An 18,099-nucleotide genomic window follows, 5' to 3' on the forward strand; every position below is an offset into this window, starting at 1 on the left:
TTCTTTAGTATTTTTTTAGTATGATATAGTTCTAGTATAGTATTAATGTAATATAATTTAGCTTAATAAAAGCAATTTATTCAGCCTTCTGCAAAATGGAATCAAAGTGTGTTATTCCCCGTGCAGGGGGTTTGCACTGCTTCAATACAAGCCCCTTGTTGACTTTATAATAATACACGGGGCTGAGTGTGATGGCAGGTGCAGAAATCAGCAGGTATGGGTGTGACTGTGAGCTACTCATCAAAGAAAGCTGTTTTATTCTTTTAAGGTGGAGTAAACATTAGGTGAATGTAGAGGATGCATGAGCATTCTGTAAGGAGAGTATGTGAGATGTGAGTATCACAGCTGGTGAGTGAGGTCAGCAGATCTGGTGTCCTGAGGAAAGCAGGAATGGGAAAAGAGAGATAGGGAAAAACATTGTACAGAGTGGAGTCCAATCTTCCAGGGAGGAAGTGCCTGAAGGAATGACAGGGTTTGGGTGGTCAGGGTGAGAGGAGTGGACATCTTTCCTCTTCCACTTGCAAGTAGTGGAACCTGTTGGTCCCTGCTCTTTTCCTTGCCCTTCACGTGTGCTGAGCTGTGGGGGTCTCATGTTATTGTCTGCCTTTTGGTCATGCATTCAGTGTTTACTGGTTTGGGGCCTCTTAGGGTGTGTGAGGGCCTTTTTTCTTTGCTTCCCAGTCTGAGTGGAAAATGCAGGGCCTCATTCATTCCTCAGAAGGTCTGAGAAGGTCTGAGCTGCTGGGTCCTTTGGGGCCCTGTCATTGTGCATCCTTTTGCTCCCCACTGCACGTGACCCCATCCCTTCCAGCATGTTCTGAACTTCTTGTTGGCCTCTGTAGGGATCTTGACAGTACTCCAGACAGTACTCCAGTACTTAAACATCTGAAAAATGGGAAGGCACAAGCCATCCCTTTGTACTGCGGGGAATCTGGCCAAGCTTCCAGGCATGAGAAAAGCTGGATAGCTGGTTCCTTGGTGGCTGGGGGTTCTGCACCAAAGGGAGATAAGTCATTGCAAAAGGGGGCATGGGGTTGGAGCCAAGCCTGATTGGTGGGGCAGCTGTAAAACTAAGGACATGCACAGCCTGTGGGAAATGCATTCAGCTGCACACCGAAATCCTGTGTTGGATCCCATAAGGTACAACACGTGTTTGCCTTCAATGGCATGCTTGAGGATGTGGAGAGAGACCTGTGTCTGTTCCTTGCCACTTCCCCTGCTTCCCTGTCTTTTGTCATGGGTCAGCCTCCAGTGCCTTGCACAGTGACCTTTGCTGCAGTCCATCCATGTGGACCACTCACAACAAATACTGGAGGAAAGGTTGCAGGGGTTGGTGCTGTGCTCCAGGTGGGGTTAGAGATAAGGGGGCATGGCAGTGTTTGTCATCTCCTCTGTTGTTTTGTTCAGGACATGGGGGTTTGCTGGAGTTGCTAATTTGCTGAGCTCTCTGAGAAGGCACCAGCACATTCCTGGGCCAGAAAACGAGCAGTTTGCAGCCAGTAACAGGGCTCACTCACCTGGTCCCTGATGCAGAGGATGGCCAAGTTCTCATGGGGGTTCAGTGAATAGACCTGGTACAGACAGGATGCAGCATTTCTTCCTGGATCAAGTTTTGTGTCTCTGAAGCATGTCTAGTTTCTTTCCCAATTTTATCAGTCTTTCTAATAAAAGCTATTGTCTCTCCTTCCAAACTTTGCCTTGCTTTTATAGCCTTACTCTGTTGCAGTTACAGTGCAGCCAATAGGATGTTGATGGAGAAGGTAGCATCTTTGTCTTATTTATTTTCTTTAATTCCAGGACATCTGCACAAGGGCAGAATTAAGGTAGTTTGAGTGCTTGGTTTGAGAACTGCAAATGTAATGCTGCATTTTTCAAATTTCTAACATCTGAACTTTTTTTGAACCTTTATTTTTTTTGAGAATAAAATGATCTTCTGTGAAGAACATGTGCTTGCAACCTTAACTTCACTTAACAGAGGTTTATATTGCATGATGGGAACATCTTACTATTTCAGTAGTGTACTGGAGAGGGGAAGAAACCTTAGAGAAAACCACTGCCTCTTTTCTGCCTCAACCCCATCTCACACGAGTTCCCAAGGGCATGTTTGTTGATCAGATATTGAGGGGAAAAATGAGTAGCAGCCTCCCACTTTTGGAAATCAGGAAGGACTCAAGAGCAGGGAATTTACTTGGGTAAAGACAGTTGAGTGAGTCTGATGGGGATTTTTGGGACACATTGTTAGCACAACCTGATCTGACCACTCAATCTTTGACTCTCCTCTCAACAGGGCCTTGTGTTTTTAGTCTTCGACCATTTAGGATGCCTGGGTTTTTAGAGAGGGTGTGCAAGTAAGCAGGCTTTCAGCTGGGGTAGCGAAGCTCCAAGGACTAGAGAAGGCAGTGATCTCTGCCAAATGCATTAGTGAGGAACATTAAAGAAAACACCAGGTGGTGGGTTATAGAGAAATTGTACTACGTGCCCCTGGCCTTTAGTACTGGCCATAATGAATTTGGTAACTGCTCAACCACAGGTTTTCTGTTGTTCCCGGTTGCTGTACATGCTTGCCAAATCCTGACAGTCAGACTGGGCACCAGCCCTTAGAATGTATTTCAGCTATTGGTGAGTGGGAACAAAAATGAAAGGGCATACTCTTCAGAGTGGAGCCTCTCCTCTCAGAAAATTGGCATACTTCTTTTTTGTGATTTGGTGGAGTTGTATAATATTGGTTTTGCCATGTTGTGCTCTCTTTGTCTCCTGCAAGAGGCTCTCCTGATGACTGGCTCTGTTTTTCTCTCATCACAGACTGCTCTATGGACCTGCAGTGCCTCCCATCTCCTGTGGCCACCTCCATCCCTGTGAATGAGGGGCTGGCCCCTTTGCCTTCTGACTCAGATGCAAAGGGCTTGCCCACCTCACTTCCTGCTGCCAGCTTGATCCCGTCTCCAGACTGTGTACCCTTGCCAGTGCCTGAGAATGCAGAGGACTTCACAGATGGGGACATCATTGGGGAAGAACTGGACTCCCTCCTGGATTCCCTTGCTGAAGGGTCACCATACCCTCTAGTAAGAATGAGCGCTGCATGGATCTACTGCTTCTTTGTTCCAAATAGGTCCTTGGAAGCCCTTGGAGCATGAGAATGTGCATGCTGCCTCTCATTCTCTTTCTGTAATTCTTTTCTCCTATCTCTTCCTCTAGGGAAACTCATTCTTTCTTTTGTTTATTTCTGCTACTGTGAGTATAAAGAGTCCTCTTCTAAGCGTGCTTTGCTGTGTGCAGCTTCAGGGAGCTGCCTCTCAAAATATACCCAAGGTAGACCTCCCCTGACATCTCCTTCCACCTGGCCTCTCATGTCCGTGAAGTTGAAGCAAGTCTAATTAGTAAAAGGAGTGTGGTGAAGCAGGAATGATGGATGTATTTTATACAGTGGGCATGCTCTAATCTCCTTGTATTTTGTGCAGGTTGCACTCAGCCTAAGCTCTTTGAACAGATCTGGGAGATACATAAACAATCTGTATTCATACTTATGTTGGATTTTAGTTGCCAGTGTTGCTTTTGTGAGCCACCTTGGGTCTGGAGGCAGTATAGTGATTTTCATGCTGGAAAAGCCCTGATGAGAGGTGCCACGGGTTGTGATCATTACCATGACCTTTGCACTCTGTCTACTCGGCTGCCTTGTTTCTTGACCTGAACTGGTTTAAGTGCCCAGTGCAGGGCACTGCCTTGCAGACTGATGAACTCAGGTATCCCAACACCTCCTCAGGGATCCTGGTCCAGACTGTTTGCAGTACAGAAAAATGGGGAGGTTTGTGGGAAATCTGCAGGTGGATTGAGCTGCCAGGTATCCTTTTGCTCCAGCTAGTACAACACGCCCTTCACTGGGAGCCTGTTTCTCTCTGTTGTCATGGTTTGACCCCAGTCAGCAACTAAATACTAGACAGCTGCTCACTCACTTTCTTCCTGCCCCTTCCCCAGTAAGGAGGATAATTGAAAAAACCCAAACTTGTGGCTTAAGATATTAACAGTTTAATAATTGAAACAAAATAAAATGCAATATCAACAACAACAATAGTAATAGTAAAGGAGAGAGAGGGAGGAATAAAACCCAAGAGAAACAAGTGATGCACAGTACAGTTGCTCACCACTTGCTGACCAATGCCCAGCCTTCCTTAAGCAGCAATCAGTAACCCTGACCAACTTCCCTCCATTTATATCCTGGGCATGATGTTCTGTGGTATGGAATATCCCCTTGGCTTGTTGCGATCACCTGTCCTGGCCATGCTCTCCCCCATCTTCTTGTTCACCTGCTCACTAGCAGAGCATGGGAAATGGAAAATCCTTGACTTAGAGTAAGCATGACTTAGCAATAACCAAAACATCAGTGTGTTCTCAGCATTATTCTCATGCTAAATCCAAAACACAGCACTGTATCTGCTACTGAGAAGAAAATTAACTCTGTGCTGGCCAAAACCAGGACATCTCTTTTCGGTCTTTGTTCCTCAATACTAATTCGCTATTTATCCTCCTTCCTGCTCCCCTGAAGTCTCTTGTCCAGGGCACCATTCCTACCAACCTGCCAACAGAGATGCCCCAGTTGATTCCTGTGTTTCCGGGGGGAACTCCGCTGCTGCCTCCAGTTGTGACAGCCAGTATCCCTGTCTCTACCCCTCTGCCACCTGCCTCCTTTGGCCTGGTGATGGATCCCACCAAGCAGCTCTCCTCCTCCTCAGTCCTGGATGCCTTTGAGGCCCCACCAGGAGGAAGTGGCAGCTCCACTTTAGATTCGCTGGATTCCCTGGATCTGCTTCCATACACAGATACACGGCTTGACGCCCTGGACTCCTTTGGGACAAGCAGGGGGTCGCTGGATACCTTGGATTCCTTTGCCATTGGTAGGTGCAGGGTGATGTGGTTTTGTGTTGCCTTAGTCGTGAATGCATGCCAAAATTATTTCCTTCACTGCTGAGGACATATGTCTTGTAGCTTTCTCTGCTGGTGTGGCAGAACAGGAATATAAATGTAGAAAAGAGCAGTGAATTGTCTTGGACAGAGTAACGGATAAGGTTTAGCTCAAAAGTAATGAGAAAAAGCTGTAGGTATGTAATCCCAGATAACCAGTACCTGCATGGAGTGAAATCTAAAGAGGAGAAAGGAGCACAAAGGTGTGTAATGATGAATGATGAGATTTAAACTTGGCTTGGTGTCCAGAACACCTCCCTTGGCACAATTTGCTGGACTATAGCATGATTCCTCCACCTTCCTCCTCAATGACTCTTCGACATTTTGCACAAAGTGAGCAGAATGATGGTGACTGTTTTAGATGATACAGGACCTTATTGTGCTGGGCAGAATGGTAGAGGCCAAGGCAGATCTTTCCCATCTCTTGATTCAGGGCCATGAGTGTCCTCTTGAATGAGGCTCTGAAATCTCACATCATAAGGTGAAAAGGTGTGGAGGATGGTGGGCAAAGACTGAGTCACCTCCTGTTCAGGAGGGAAGTGGGCTTCTTCTTGGTTAATTTGTTCCCAGTATTGCAGTATATTGGCAGTATTTTGAGAACAGCAGAGATTGGCCAGTCAGCACTTGAACACTGACAATCATCTCAGCTTTGGGTTGCCACCTTAGTAATGCCAGTTCTCAGCAGCATAGAGTTGGGTTCAGTAGGATTTCTGGGACCAGAAAGCGTTTCCTGGAGTTTTTCTGAGTCTAGACAGATGCTTTGGGAAGAAAGTATTAAAACATTATGAAATAAATAAAGCAAATTAATTTAATAAGCTGTTTGTCCTTTTGTGAGTAGATCTGCCTCTGAGAGTGAAATGATTGTTTTTATTTTGTGGGGCTCTTTTCCCCTTCTTTTGCCCAGAAGAAGCTAGCTCTCAGGAACTGCGACACTCATCTGGCAGCCAAAAACCAGCCCCAGTGGTGAGTGAGCTACTGGCCTGTGCTGATGTCCCAAGATGCTCTGAAGCCAAGGTAGTGGTGGTGGTGATAGTGGTCACTTGGGTGATGTAGGTAATTTGGGCCTCTCCTCTTACCCTGCCCTGGTGAGTGTTGCCTCCCATGTTGTGGCAATGCAGGTAAAGATTCCCACTGGGTCAGTAGGAAGACATTTGTTCCATCTTTGTTTTTATCCATAACTCCATATTGCCAAGGTAAACATGGCGTGACCGAGGCTGTAATGTCAGCAGGGGATCATGGAAGACGGGGTCCTACTGTACCTGGCAGCCACATAATGCTCAAGGATGGGGCAGAGTAAGGCAACTTTGACTTCAGGCTACTGAAGTTCTTTGTTGCTCTCTGCCCCTGTCACGAGGCTTCTCCAGATGTTCTGCCTCTGTCGTATGTCTCCAGTCTTGGAGAAAAAGGGGAGGATTAGTAAGCTTGGAACAAAAGTTATTCTTGAGTTCTTGTCACCTGCTGGCCCTGTTAACATCAATGTGAATATCCCTGAAGATTGACTGATAAGCAGTTTGGGTTTTTTCTTAGCTTGGGATAAGGTTGATTTAAAAGTCTTCCATTGCAGAGTAGATTGTGATGGAAGGAGTGAGGAGGGCATTTTGTTTTGTGGCTCGTGATAGAAAACTGAGTTTCTTACCGGTAGGAAATAGGCCTGTCTTTGAAGTGAACACACCACAGTGTTCATTCTCTTTGAAAAAGTTGCAGTCCTCTCTTCTGGAAATGTAATTTCAGATGAGAACATTTTGATGAGAGAGGAAATGAGAAAGGTTTTGAGAGACTGGAGTGGGGCAGGGGGTTGAAGAGGTCTCTTGCCCATATGGTTGCAGAGCTGAAGAGAGAGATGTGTGTGTTTTCACTCAGGTCAGCCTTGGTGGAGTGAATCACCCAGCTGTGCCCAAGGCCACCGAGCACCTGCTGTCCCAGGCAGAACCAGTAATGCCCAACACAGCTCTGCTGGTGAAGAACCCCCTGGCGTCTACTCACGTTTTCAAACAAGCCTGTCATATCTGCTACCCCAAAACAGGTGATGCATTTGCTCTGCCACCAGAGCACTGGCACAGACTAGGAATTGGCTTTCCCCAGGCTGATGGGGTTATTCTCTCTGGCAGGGCCCAAGGCTGGTGATTACACCTATCGGGAAGGGTTAGAGCACAAGTGCAAGCGGGACATACTGCTGGGCAGGCTGAAGAACTCGGAAGACAAGACCTGGAAGAGGATCCGTCCTCGCCCAACCAAAACCAATTTTGTAGGATCCTACTATCTGTGCAAAGGTGATCTGTGGCAGTTGGTTGCTGGGAAGGGGCTGTGCCAGGGGAGACTGGGAGGGGAATTCTGTTTGATATTGCCTGCTGGCTCTAGGGTGTCCTGTTTCATCAGTAGCCTGTGGACTGGATGGCTCAGTACAGTGAAGGGCAATGAGCTGCCATGTTGTGGAGATTAGGCAGCTTCTTAAGTGGTGGAGTAGAAGAGTTCCAAAGGCTCAGTGAGCTGCTGCACACAGTCGAGTGCTCAGAGCTTCTCTGTTGACACGGGCTTTACTGAGAGCCTCCCTCCTGTACATATGCTCACCTTAGTCCCACTCAACCCGACTGGCCCATGGCAGGGCTGTGGCTCTGCCTAGGGAAAAGCATTCTCTGCCTGCTCCTTTGCTCCAGCCCATCCCACAGTACATGCAGGTAGTGTGACCAGACTGGTATCCCGAGGCAGTGTCATTACAAAGTACCTAATGAAGTGGGGAGATTGCAAGAGCTAAGCTAAAATGGCTCTTTACTTCTGGGCCTATGGGAGAACTTAATTTGTATTGGCTTTAAAAGGGGTTAGTTAAGTTATGATCTGTCCCTGGCCAGGCACTCTGAATTAAAGCTGGCCTCTTGTTTTAAGATGGTTTCCCCTATAGCAGCATTACTGGAGATTGTCACCCTTCAGTAGTTTACATTAACTCTTCAATGTCTTGATATATGTGAACTTGGGAGGAGATATCTTTTTCTTTTAGCTCTCTGTTTTCTTGCTTTCAGTTCTATGTGAGGTGTGGGCACTGGGAGAAGACAAGAAAGAGTTTAGTTTCTGACTGGGCCGCCCTGCCTGTGTGGTGGTGTGTGCTGTTTGTTGCTTTGTAGATATGCTTAACAAGCAGGACTGTAAGTACGGGGATAACTGCACCTTCGCGTACCACCAGGAAGAGATCGACGTGTGGACAGAGGAGAGGAAGGGGACCCTCAATCGTGACCTCCTCTTTGACCCGCTAGGTGGGATCAAGCAGAGCAGCCTCACAATTGCCAAGCTCCTCAAGGAACATCAGGGCATCTTCACCTTCCTCTGTGAGGTACAGAACTGGTGGGAGGGGGCAGGCATCAATCATCTCTTCAGTATGTATCTGGACCACTTATATGTTGATAGTTGCCACCACGAAAATACAGTGGGATGACTTGCACAACTCGAGTGTTCACAATGGATGTCTGTAAACGCTTCAGGAGGGACAGGTGAGGAAGGAGAGGCAGGGAGGGAGCCCTGTGTGTTCGGGAGTGTTTTCACTGTCTGGAGTTTAATGATGATGAAGGAAGGGTTGAGTGGTTATGGGTAGGAACTGGGGGAAAGCCAATAAGGTGGGAGTCTGTTACAGATCACCCAACCAGGGTGAAGAGGCAGACAAAATATTCTATACGCAGATGGGATAAGTCTCGTAATTGTTGGCCCTTTTTCTTGTGGGGAGCTTCAGCAGGTGTGTGCTGTAAGTACAGCACAGCAGAGAAGAAACAGTCCAGGAGGTTCCTGGAGTGTGTGGAAGAGAACTCCTGACACAGCTGGTGAGGGTGACAACTAGGGAAGGCATCCACTGGGTCTGGTGTTTTGTGAACAGAGAAGGACTGGTGGGTGATATTATGGTTGGAAGCTGTCTGGGGCACAGCAGTCATGCAATGGTACAGTTTTCAGTTCTTGGAGAAATAAGGAGAGGGGTCAGCAGCACTGCCTTCTGAAGGGCAGACTTTAGCCTCTTTAGGAGCCTGGTTGACAGAGTACCTTGGGAGGCAGTCTTGAAGGGAAAACGAGTCCAGGAATGTTGGACATTCTTCAAGAAGGAAATCTTAGAGGTGCAGGAGTAGGCCGCCTGTAATTCTGTGTGTCCCAGCCAGTGCCCTGCTCCCAGAAGGACAGTGGGCATTGTATGCAGGAGTGTGCAGGAGAAAGGAGTAGTTTCCCTCCTTAGCCCTGCAGCTGAACCAGGTGCTCACAGCCTCATGGGATGACCTGTCTCTTCTCCCATCTTGACATATTGCTTTGAATTGTAATTTAGCCCCAGTTACTTTAGAAATCAGAATTCCATAATGCAACAAATTCCCACTTGATGTCTGTGCAGAGCTACTGAGCTGGTCAGTTGAGAATTGCCTCATATCATCTTAATGCTCTGCAGCACAGAGTTTCCCATGTTGGCAGTACATGTAAAGGGACGTGTTCTTTGCTGTGAAGTGGCTGTTCTTTTTTCTCCCTTGTTCTTGTTCTGTTGGCTAACAGGGAAAGAATATGCAGCTCTGACCAAAATTTTTCCAACCACAATGGAAAATACTGTGGAGAATATGCCAAAAAATGTTGTCTGGAAGCTTTTCCAGAGATTGACTTGCTTTATTTTAAAGCCCTACCACAAAGTTTTCACCACACTTCTTTCTAACTTTGAACATTAGAATAGGCTGGCTCTGATTCTTCTTTCTCCTCTAAGTGAAGTTGCTCTGGTTCACTGCTGTCTAAGATTTTCCCAGTATGCTACTTCTTCTCTTCCCAGATTTGCTTTGACAGCAAGCCCCGGATTATCAGTAAAGGGACCAAGGACACACCATCTGTCTGCTCCAACCTTTCTGCAAAACACATTTTCCATGATAACAAGTGAGTGAACACTTTTTTCTCCTGATGGGAACCATGTCTCACAAGTCCAGCCAGTTTAACTCCAGGGCTCTGGTCTCTTTCTTCTTTTCCTCCCTACGGGTTCCAATCATAGGACAGCTCAAATCATGATAAGTAGCACTATGGGATTCACACTGCATGTTTGCTTCTGGTGCTGAAGGATTTCAGGCATTAGCAAAGCCCTTTGGCGTCCCTCTGTCAAGTTTTCCATTGACTTAATTTGCCTTTCAGTTTGGCCTTTACAAAAAGGTCAAAACAAAGATCCTCTTGCTCAGGATCCTGCCTCTGACTGTCTGGTAATGAATGTTTAGGAAAACAAGTATAACAAACATGTCAAGTACACAGTCATACAATTCCTTCTGGTTCCTGGCAACCTGAGATGTGGGGAGATGCTGAACCAGAGGAGTTGGTATCTTTGCTGCGTATTTTGAAACTTGTCTGATCTCTGAACTTAGAGCATCACCCATGTGCTCAGAGTGAAAATAACTACCCAAGCTTGCTAGGGTGGGAGTGCAGGGGTTTGCTTTTCCCAGAGGGAGTCTGTCTCTCCTGGTGTCAATTTTCTTGTGTCCTTTGCCTGCCCAGTCAAATGTCTGGATGTCATATGTAAGGAGGAGGTGGGGAGGGTTTGATCCTCTGGTGCTTTGCATTTTTCTGCAGGTGTCTGGTCCACATTGTGCGTTCCACCTCCCTGAAATATTCCAAGATCCGTCAGTTCCAGGAGCACTTCCAGTTTGATGTGTGCCGACATGAGGTGCGTTACGGCTGCCTGCGTGAGGACAGCTGCCACTTTGCTCACAGTTTCATTGAGCTCAAGGTCTGGCTGCTGCAGCAATATTCAGGTGAGTGTGACTTTGCTGGTGTTGTGTACACTTGAGGTTCTTCCATTGTGTATTCAGGGCCAGTTCAGAGGGGGAGAAGGTGATTTGGGACTACTTAGAAGGTGTCACTCGCTCCTGCATATTACTTACTCTGCCTCCTCAGAGACACAGAAGAGAGGATCAAGGTGTTCTGTGAGGTGATTTGGCCCTTGTCCATTTACAGGAACAGGGTGTTTATAATTTGCAGACTAGAAAGCCTTTCCCTTGGGACCAGCTGAATAAATTAAAATGATAATTAGGTAGATAGTGCTGAATCCCAAGAGGTGTTTGGTGCTTAAATCTTCTGCAAATAGCCATTGGACCCCTGAGTGAACATGTTTTGCAGTGAGAATGGCAGCACAGGTGACAAAGCAGTTGGTTATATAAAGAAGGCTATGGATCTGCAGTTTGTCAAAACAAATTCATCAACAGCAGGAAATTGCAAGATCCTTGGTGTTTCCCAAAAACCATTTGATGACGTACTTCAGGAGAGGTTTTACAGAGATTATACTCAGGGAAATGGTATAGTGACAGTGCCACATATGGCACTTTCAGTCCTGTCTCTTTTGTCTCTGTCTGATACATTGGAGGTTTTGTCTGGCTGATGTCCTGTTGGCTCTGTAGATATTAGTCCACCCACATTGCTACCTTACATGTTTTTTCACCACAGGGTCTCATTTAGTGCAACACCCAGACTGGTAATGGGAGTACTTCAGAGAGGAAACACATTATGGATGTTTCTCACCATTTTTTGATGTCATAATTGATGTTCAGTGCAGTCTTTGGCCTTGGCTTCAGCTCATGAGGGACAGTGATGAACAAGTAGCACACTGTGGCAAATGCCATCTTTAATCTTTCTGTTTGCCCTCATTTACTTGTGGCCTCAGGAAATCAAATAATTACAGCTCTGGAGTTTGTAAGATAGCACACAGCCTGTGAGTCATAGAAGGCCATTGCTGCCCTACATGGTTGTGATACTGCTTATTGTATTCTGGGCACTCTAATATTCAAGTACCTTGCTTTTATCCCCATCCCATGGTTGGTTTATTTTAGTAGATTTGGTCAGGTTTTGTTATTTGAAAAGTTTCTTTGCTCCCTTCTTCCTTCCCTCTGTGTTCCTTCCTCTTCATCCTGCAGAAGAAATAAACTGATTTTTTTTCTTTCCTTCTTTATTTGAAGACATTATTTCAAAGGGAAAGTTGAGGAGATGAAACAAGCCATGAGTTAAGCTGCAGAGTTGATCATTAAGCCTTGTGCTTAATGATCCACCTTTTCCAATAATAGGAGAGACATTATCTTGTGAGGTTTTTTTCTGCAGGGCTGTATACATGAGCCTGCTTTCCTTGTTAGTTCGCCTTTCTCAAGTGTAGCATTCATTATGAAAGCTGAGATTAAAGGTAGTTGTTGCCATTCTCTGGAATGCTTTAGCTTTGGAGCAGGAAGTTTCATTTGGGCACTATTTGCTCAGCAAGAATAGGAAGAGGGCAGCTTACATTTGAAGCACTTCACAGCCATTTGAGCATTTACAGAGCTTCTGGCTTTGTTCGTGGGGATAAAGGATTGTATTAGTGGAGTAAAGGTTCCCAAGATCTGAAAATTGGACGGGCAGGACTGTTTTCTTGTTCACTGTGGCTTTTCACAGGCATCTCTTGCTATCTTCTTCCACCAGTGGTAATAACAGACTCTTTGTCTTCACTAATGATTTTGCAAAAGATGCCGAAATATTATAAGTAATCAACACTTGGGCCTTTTGGTTCCCGGCTCATTTCTTTGTGACAGTTCATGCTTTGAAAAGCTGGTAGATTGGAAACCATCCTTTCGCATTTTTGAGGGTTTTTCATTCCCAGCTACCACATTTCTAGACTGTATTGTTGACATAGTTCAGAATTCTAGAACTGGAAGAAGGCAGTCACAAGAGCTACATTTGAAATTCAGTCTTCTGACAAGGCCTGCATATGCTTCTCCCTTTGGTTCTGCACCCCAAGGATCACAGGTGTGCAGAATGGAGAAGGTGGGAGCTGCTTCAGTCCTTTTCCTGCCAGGTCCAGTGCAGCATGGTAATCTTTTATTGTGGTATTCCCAGATTTAGAGTTTTTGTCCCCAAAATACAAATTATCATTGTGTCTGACCCTGGAATACTTGGACATGGAAGAAGGAGTTGTAATTTTTCTAACTACACCATTTCTTCTGGGATTAAGGGTTAAGAGGTAGAATATTCACTAACAGCTCTGATCTGTGAGCAATACCAGTTATGCAGTAGCTGCCATTTTAAAGACCTGAGCAAATGTGCTTGAAGAATGGTGAAGTTTTCTGAGTGCTTTTCATCCTGTTCAAACCCTGTGCAAATGGCAGTAGAGGTGCCGCATGGGGACCTGAACAGCCAAAATCACAGACAGGAAAACTGAGGTCAGGAATGCTGTGGCTTACCCAAGCTACACACAGCCTAAGCTGAGATGAAAACTTTGTTTGGTGGCCCTTAAGTTCTGGAATGCGCTGTCTCCCAGATCAATGATTGCATTTATGTAATACTCCTGGGGAACACCTCACTTCAGTAATAAAAGCTGTAGGCATCAGCAAAGCAATCAAATTTGCAATGTCTGTGTCCTGGGGATGCTGCATCAAGGCCATCCTCAGCACCCTCCTTGCAATCAGCTGCCTGTGCAAGATATTTGCTTCAGTTTGTTTTGGCAGCTGTCTTGGGTCTTTAGAGCACTTAATAACTTGAATGCCCATCTAGCTGACTGGTGATAACAGAGGCTGTTCCCTCACCACTTGAGCTGGTCAGGAGCTAATTCCTTAGATAAGGTCTGACCAATCCTTTTTCTTGTTGTCTGATGTTGTATTTCTGCTATCTGAGACCTTGCAGATCTTTCCTTGCTGGTTATTTACTAGCAGCTGGTCCTTGGTTCATTTTGCACTGCTGGTCTTTCCTTGCTGCCTTGGTTGTCCTTGGTGTCTATTTGTGTTGAATTTCAACTTTCCTCTTTGCCTATGGGGAGCTCTCTCAGCTTGATGGTATAACAGGCAAATTAATCCCAGCAGGTAATAGGTGAGACTTCTGGAGTCTTGGAGATGCTAGATGTCTTAGTGGGTATCTGTGGTCTTCCAAGCTAGAAGCAAAAACTCCATATACAGTAGATGAATAGTAACAAAGCATTGCCTTTAAGACCTTGGTAGAATCTGCTGATGTGGGGGTCAGGGACAGCCTTCATCAAGCTCTTGACCCTTGTGAAGAAATATTGGCTTGGAAGCAGTGTCTGGGTCCTTTGCAGACTGCCTGAGCAGAAAGCCAAGTCTGAACAAGCCCAGGAGACCGAACTCTTCTCCTTTTGTTTGGCTTGTGTAGAGGAGATCTTCCTTAGCAAGGGATTAGACATATTCTGTGGTGGGTTCTGTCACAACTCTGTCCAGACATTACCAGGGGGACTGTTGAGAGCTGTCAGCTACTCATGGGTTACTAAGCCTAAACTAAAAAGTCCTGCAACCCCTCCTTCTCTTCTTTTGGCCAAAGGAGTGTAACTCGGTTCTGTCTCCTTTTTGTTCCCAGGAATGACCCATGAAGATATTGTGCAGGAGTCCAAGAAGTACTGGCAGCAGGTGGAGGCACATGCCAGCAAACCAGCCAACAGCGTGGTAAGTAAGGTTCATCTAGGGCTTGGAGACAGATTTTGCTCCCAATGGTTCCGGCCCTTTCTGTCTTTTCCTCCCACTATTGTGCCTGACAGGTCCCAGGCAGACCAGGCTGGCCACTGAGGTGGAGGAGAGCTGAGAGCTTTCCTGGTTGCAGTGCTGTTGTTAAGCTTTGTACCTTGTTTTGCAGTGTTATGATCTGCTCTGTTCCCTGCTAGGGTGAAGCCTCCAGGTCACCGAGGGCAACACACATGAGAATGTTGTTTTGTGTGAGACCTTGCTGGTGAAACTGGGAGATTTTGGGGCAGTGGTCACAGAGTGGGGACCAAATGTGTCCTGCTGCCCTTTAGTGGCCAAGGGGTGGTAGAGCAGTTTGAAGGACTTCTAAGGAATGACTCATGACCTATACAACAGATCTGAACATAGGAGTGGGTGGAACTGGCAGCCCAGGTGCTGTTGAGGCTGACAGAGACCTTAGTGGTGCTTTACCAGGAGGAGACTGGGAGCTTTGCCCTTTTTTTGCCACCAGTCTCTCAGTGTGGAGGGCTTGCACCCTCGAGCACTGGCAAGAGCGTACCAGGGTAGTGTGAGAGGGGTTAGAAGCAAAGGGCTTTTCTTTGTTTACTTTCCTCTGTCTTGTTGGTTATGGGCAGTGCTGTCTTATCCTTTTTTTTTTATCCCAGAGGGGATTTCTGTACTGTAGGAGCAGAGCCCACCCAGTGAGGACAATTCCCAGCCCAGTCCTGCTGTTGAACTAAAGCAGTTTTTGCCATTAGAACAGGACAATGGTGGGGAATGTGGTGTAAATCCTTTTTGTTCCCATTTAACAGCTTTCTTTAACCTTGGCAAACCTGAGCTTGCCATCCCTTGGCCTGTGTCTTACTGTCCAAGCACAGTGTTTCACCTTTGTATGGGGTCTGTCACCCAGGAGTTCCTCTGCAGAGACCAGTGTCAGAGCAGTCTGTGAGCACCCTGTTGAGGAGGTCTTTTATAGGAGAGGAATCAGAGTCACTCATTTGATGTTTAGCTGCTGTTTTTTGTCTTGGTTGTGTGCCAACAGAAGTGTTCTGAAGGCTGTAGGGCACTGATGCTGGGGAAGCATCTCTGGGAAGGTCTGATGGGCATAGCTTAGCCTAACAGAAAAGATGCAGGTGACTGCACTGATACTTGCAGTGGGCTCTGTGTCCACGTATGCACTGGTTATGCTGCATGAGATGGATTCATCTTCAAGGGGATGCTCGGCAATAAACCTGTGCAGCTGTTGTTGTCTTAAACAGTTGGAGGAAAGGAATGGGAAGCAGCAGTCCAGAATGACCAAGGTCTGTATTTCCCAGAACTGTCTGACTTGCTTTAGGAATATGTTCTAACCTCTCAGGAAGCTCAGCAGGACAACTTTCTGTGTCCTGTATTATATGAGAAGTGGATGATCTGAATAGTCCCTGCAACCAGAGCTAGCTGTGATCTCTTTCTGGTGTGGGAACAGAAGCAGTGGCCTGCATCTCCACATGGGAGGAAACTAAATGTGAATTTGCAGCAGTTTGTGACAGCAGTTGGATTTATATCAGCAATCCTTGCTCCATATGTGCCTTGCCCCAAGAGCACAGTCCAGAGACTGGTTCTGTCCTGCCTGCTGTGAATTTACCTGCATTTTCAAGAAAGCTCTGTCTTGCCATTCTCTGTGTGTAATGAGGGGATTAACAAAAGATAAATGGACAGCTGTTTTCCTGTAAGCCTTGCAGCTTCAAATTCACCTGTGTGTGGAGGTGCTACTGCTGGAAGAATAAGCTGTACAGTAGGCATGGTCAGAGCATGTCCTCTGAAGCATGTGGGATCTGGATGCAAAGTGAGGGTTCCATTTCTGGCTGCTGGGGCTTGCAAGGGGCAGAGGATCAGGAAAGGAAATGCCAGAGCCTGCTACGTCAGGGAATGGGTAGAGAGCTACAGTTTCTGGGCCCTGTGGGCAGTGCTAGGGCTAATGACCAGTGGCAAAGTCTGGCTGTGGCCCATAAATGCCTGTCACAGAGCTGGACTGCACCCACAACCCTTACAGGGTGCAGAGGCAAAGCAGCAGCCTTGTTGGTACAGTGAAAAAGTGCCTACCAGCAGCACCACCAGCCATCTCTAAGGATGGGCAGCCTGGCACAGGCACTGGCACTGTGCAGGGAGACAGTCAAGTCAGTCAGATGCATGTGTTTGCAGTAGCACACCATGGCTTTGGCAACAGCACGTCCTCAGCCAGAGGGCTGTGCTTTGGGATGAGATTTGGGCTTGCTGCCAAAGACCCTGTAGGCAGGACTAGCTATCTGTTGAGAGATGTTTACTTTTGCCATTGTTTTCTCCTGTCCAAGCAGGCTAACGTGACTCAGAGTTTTCTCAACGTCCTTCCAGCTTTCAAAGTTGGCTGCCTGGCAAAGACAACTTCCCAGGAGTGCTGTAAAAACAGACCCCTCCTTCCCGTCATCCCGTGAGATCCACTCTCACTCCAGTGCCCTCTGGTCAGCGGAAGCAAAGTTGCTCTGGGGGATTTTACTGCAGTTTTGTCACAGCTGCCAGCTGGACTCAGCACCCACGGCTGTCCAGTTGTGGAAAAAAGAGGCAGGCAGCATGCAGGGGCCCAGTAGCTGTGACAATGAAGGTCAGGAGGCTTAGCAAGAAATGAAAAATGAAGATACACTGCTTGCCAAGCACCTGATGGGACTCTTGCACTTGGCCCCACAAATTTGGCCTCACAGCAGCTGCTGTAGGAGTAAACCCAGTGGCCACAGATTGAAGAGCCAGACAGCAGGAGGGGCTGTTGTAGGGAGCCGGGTGTCTTCTCATCACATCCCAGCAAACTGAGGGGTTGTAGCCCTCATTTTTTCTGGTTTTCAAGAGCTGTTTTGTTTTTATTCCCCTAGCCAGCACCAGAACCCCTACGAAAGCTCACCCCAGAATTATCAATTTCAGCATGGAGAGGAAAAGAATGTCTCCATTAAGGAGTACTTGCACCTAAGTACTGCTCACTCAGTTAGGTGGCTGAGTAACCTGGGCTCCTCATATAGTCCCCTGCGGTATATGACTCCTCCACAGAACATTTCAGTATCACTGAGAGGAGTTCCTGAAGCTGGGAGACATGAATGGCCGTGCAGGGTCTGTTGTTTTCTGCAGAGCCTGAAGTGGAGAGCGGTCGTGCCAGAGACTTGTATTTATTTGGTTGCCATGGTGCATAGCTAGCACTGTATTGTCTGGCTTCATAGCAAGGGGTGGTGCCATAGCCCACGGCACTTTTGCCTGGCTTAGTCTGCTAGAGCCTCATGTGATATAATTTCCACACTGTTGGTTATCAGCAGCCTGCCAGGTGTGTGTCTTGCCTTTACAAAAACAGTCATACAGCATTAAGAGGAGCCGCTTTGAATTTTTGCTTGGCTCCTAATCCCCTGGGAGCATACCTGCCCACTGGATTGACCAGCAGTTTGCATGATTCAGATGAAGAAATGCACGGGGCTTCTTTTGGTGAAGAATTTGTGGAGAAAGCAGCCCAGATTACCAGAACTACCTGAGAGATACTTTCTTTCTCTCTGATCTCTTGTCTCTTCTGGAGATACTGTGTTTAGTTTTGCTGGGTCAGTAGGTTTGAGCAAAGCTTCCTGGCTGTGCTGAGAGATATGTCACCAGGAGGATAGCATGGGATTGATACAAGGGAATATGCTAGCAGTGCCATTTTGTTACCATAGGCCTATAGGTTTGATGGCTCAGTAGTGAGTGGTAGTGGAATTGTGTT

The 18,099-nt window shown here is 46.8% G+C and overlaps 1 protein-coding gene across 8 annotated transcripts in view; it reads left to right on the forward strand.

Moving 5' to 3' along the window:
- Positions 1 to 18,099, forward strand: part of ZC3H7B (zinc finger CCCH-type containing 7B) — a 48,373-nt gene that overhangs the window by 17,980 nt on the left and 12,294 nt on the right. For 4 of the 8 annotated variants that reach the window (XM_068191392.1, XM_068191395.1, XM_068191394.1 and 1 more), the window contains exons 9-17: positions 2,803 to 3,062; positions 4,541 to 4,889; positions 5,861 to 5,970; positions 6,817 to 6,979; positions 7,065 to 7,226; positions 8,073 to 8,278; positions 9,731 to 9,831; positions 10,510 to 10,691; positions 14,257 to 14,342. In XM_068191392.1, coding sequence (XP_068047493.1) covers positions 2,803 to 3,062; positions 4,541 to 4,889; positions 5,861 to 5,970; positions 6,817 to 6,979; positions 7,065 to 7,226; positions 8,073 to 8,278; positions 9,731 to 9,831; positions 10,510 to 10,691; positions 14,257 to 14,342 — 1,619 coding nt within the window. The remainder of the gene's footprint in view (positions 1 to 2,802; positions 3,063 to 4,540; positions 4,890 to 5,860; positions 5,971 to 6,816; positions 6,980 to 7,064; positions 7,227 to 8,072; positions 8,279 to 9,730; positions 9,832 to 10,509; positions 10,692 to 14,256; positions 14,343 to 18,099) is intronic. The other 4 variants (XM_068191397.1, XM_068191400.1, XM_068191399.1 and 1 more) reach the window with 3 other exon arrangements.

Source organism: Anomalospiza imberbis, chromosome 5 (assembly GCF_031753505.1).
Source record: "Anomalospiza imberbis isolate Cuckoo-Finch-1a 21T00152 chromosome 5, ASM3175350v1, whole genome shotgun sequence".
In the NCBI taxonomy this organism is placed as follows: domain Eukaryota; kingdom Metazoa; phylum Chordata; class Aves; order Passeriformes; family Viduidae; genus Anomalospiza; species Anomalospiza imberbis.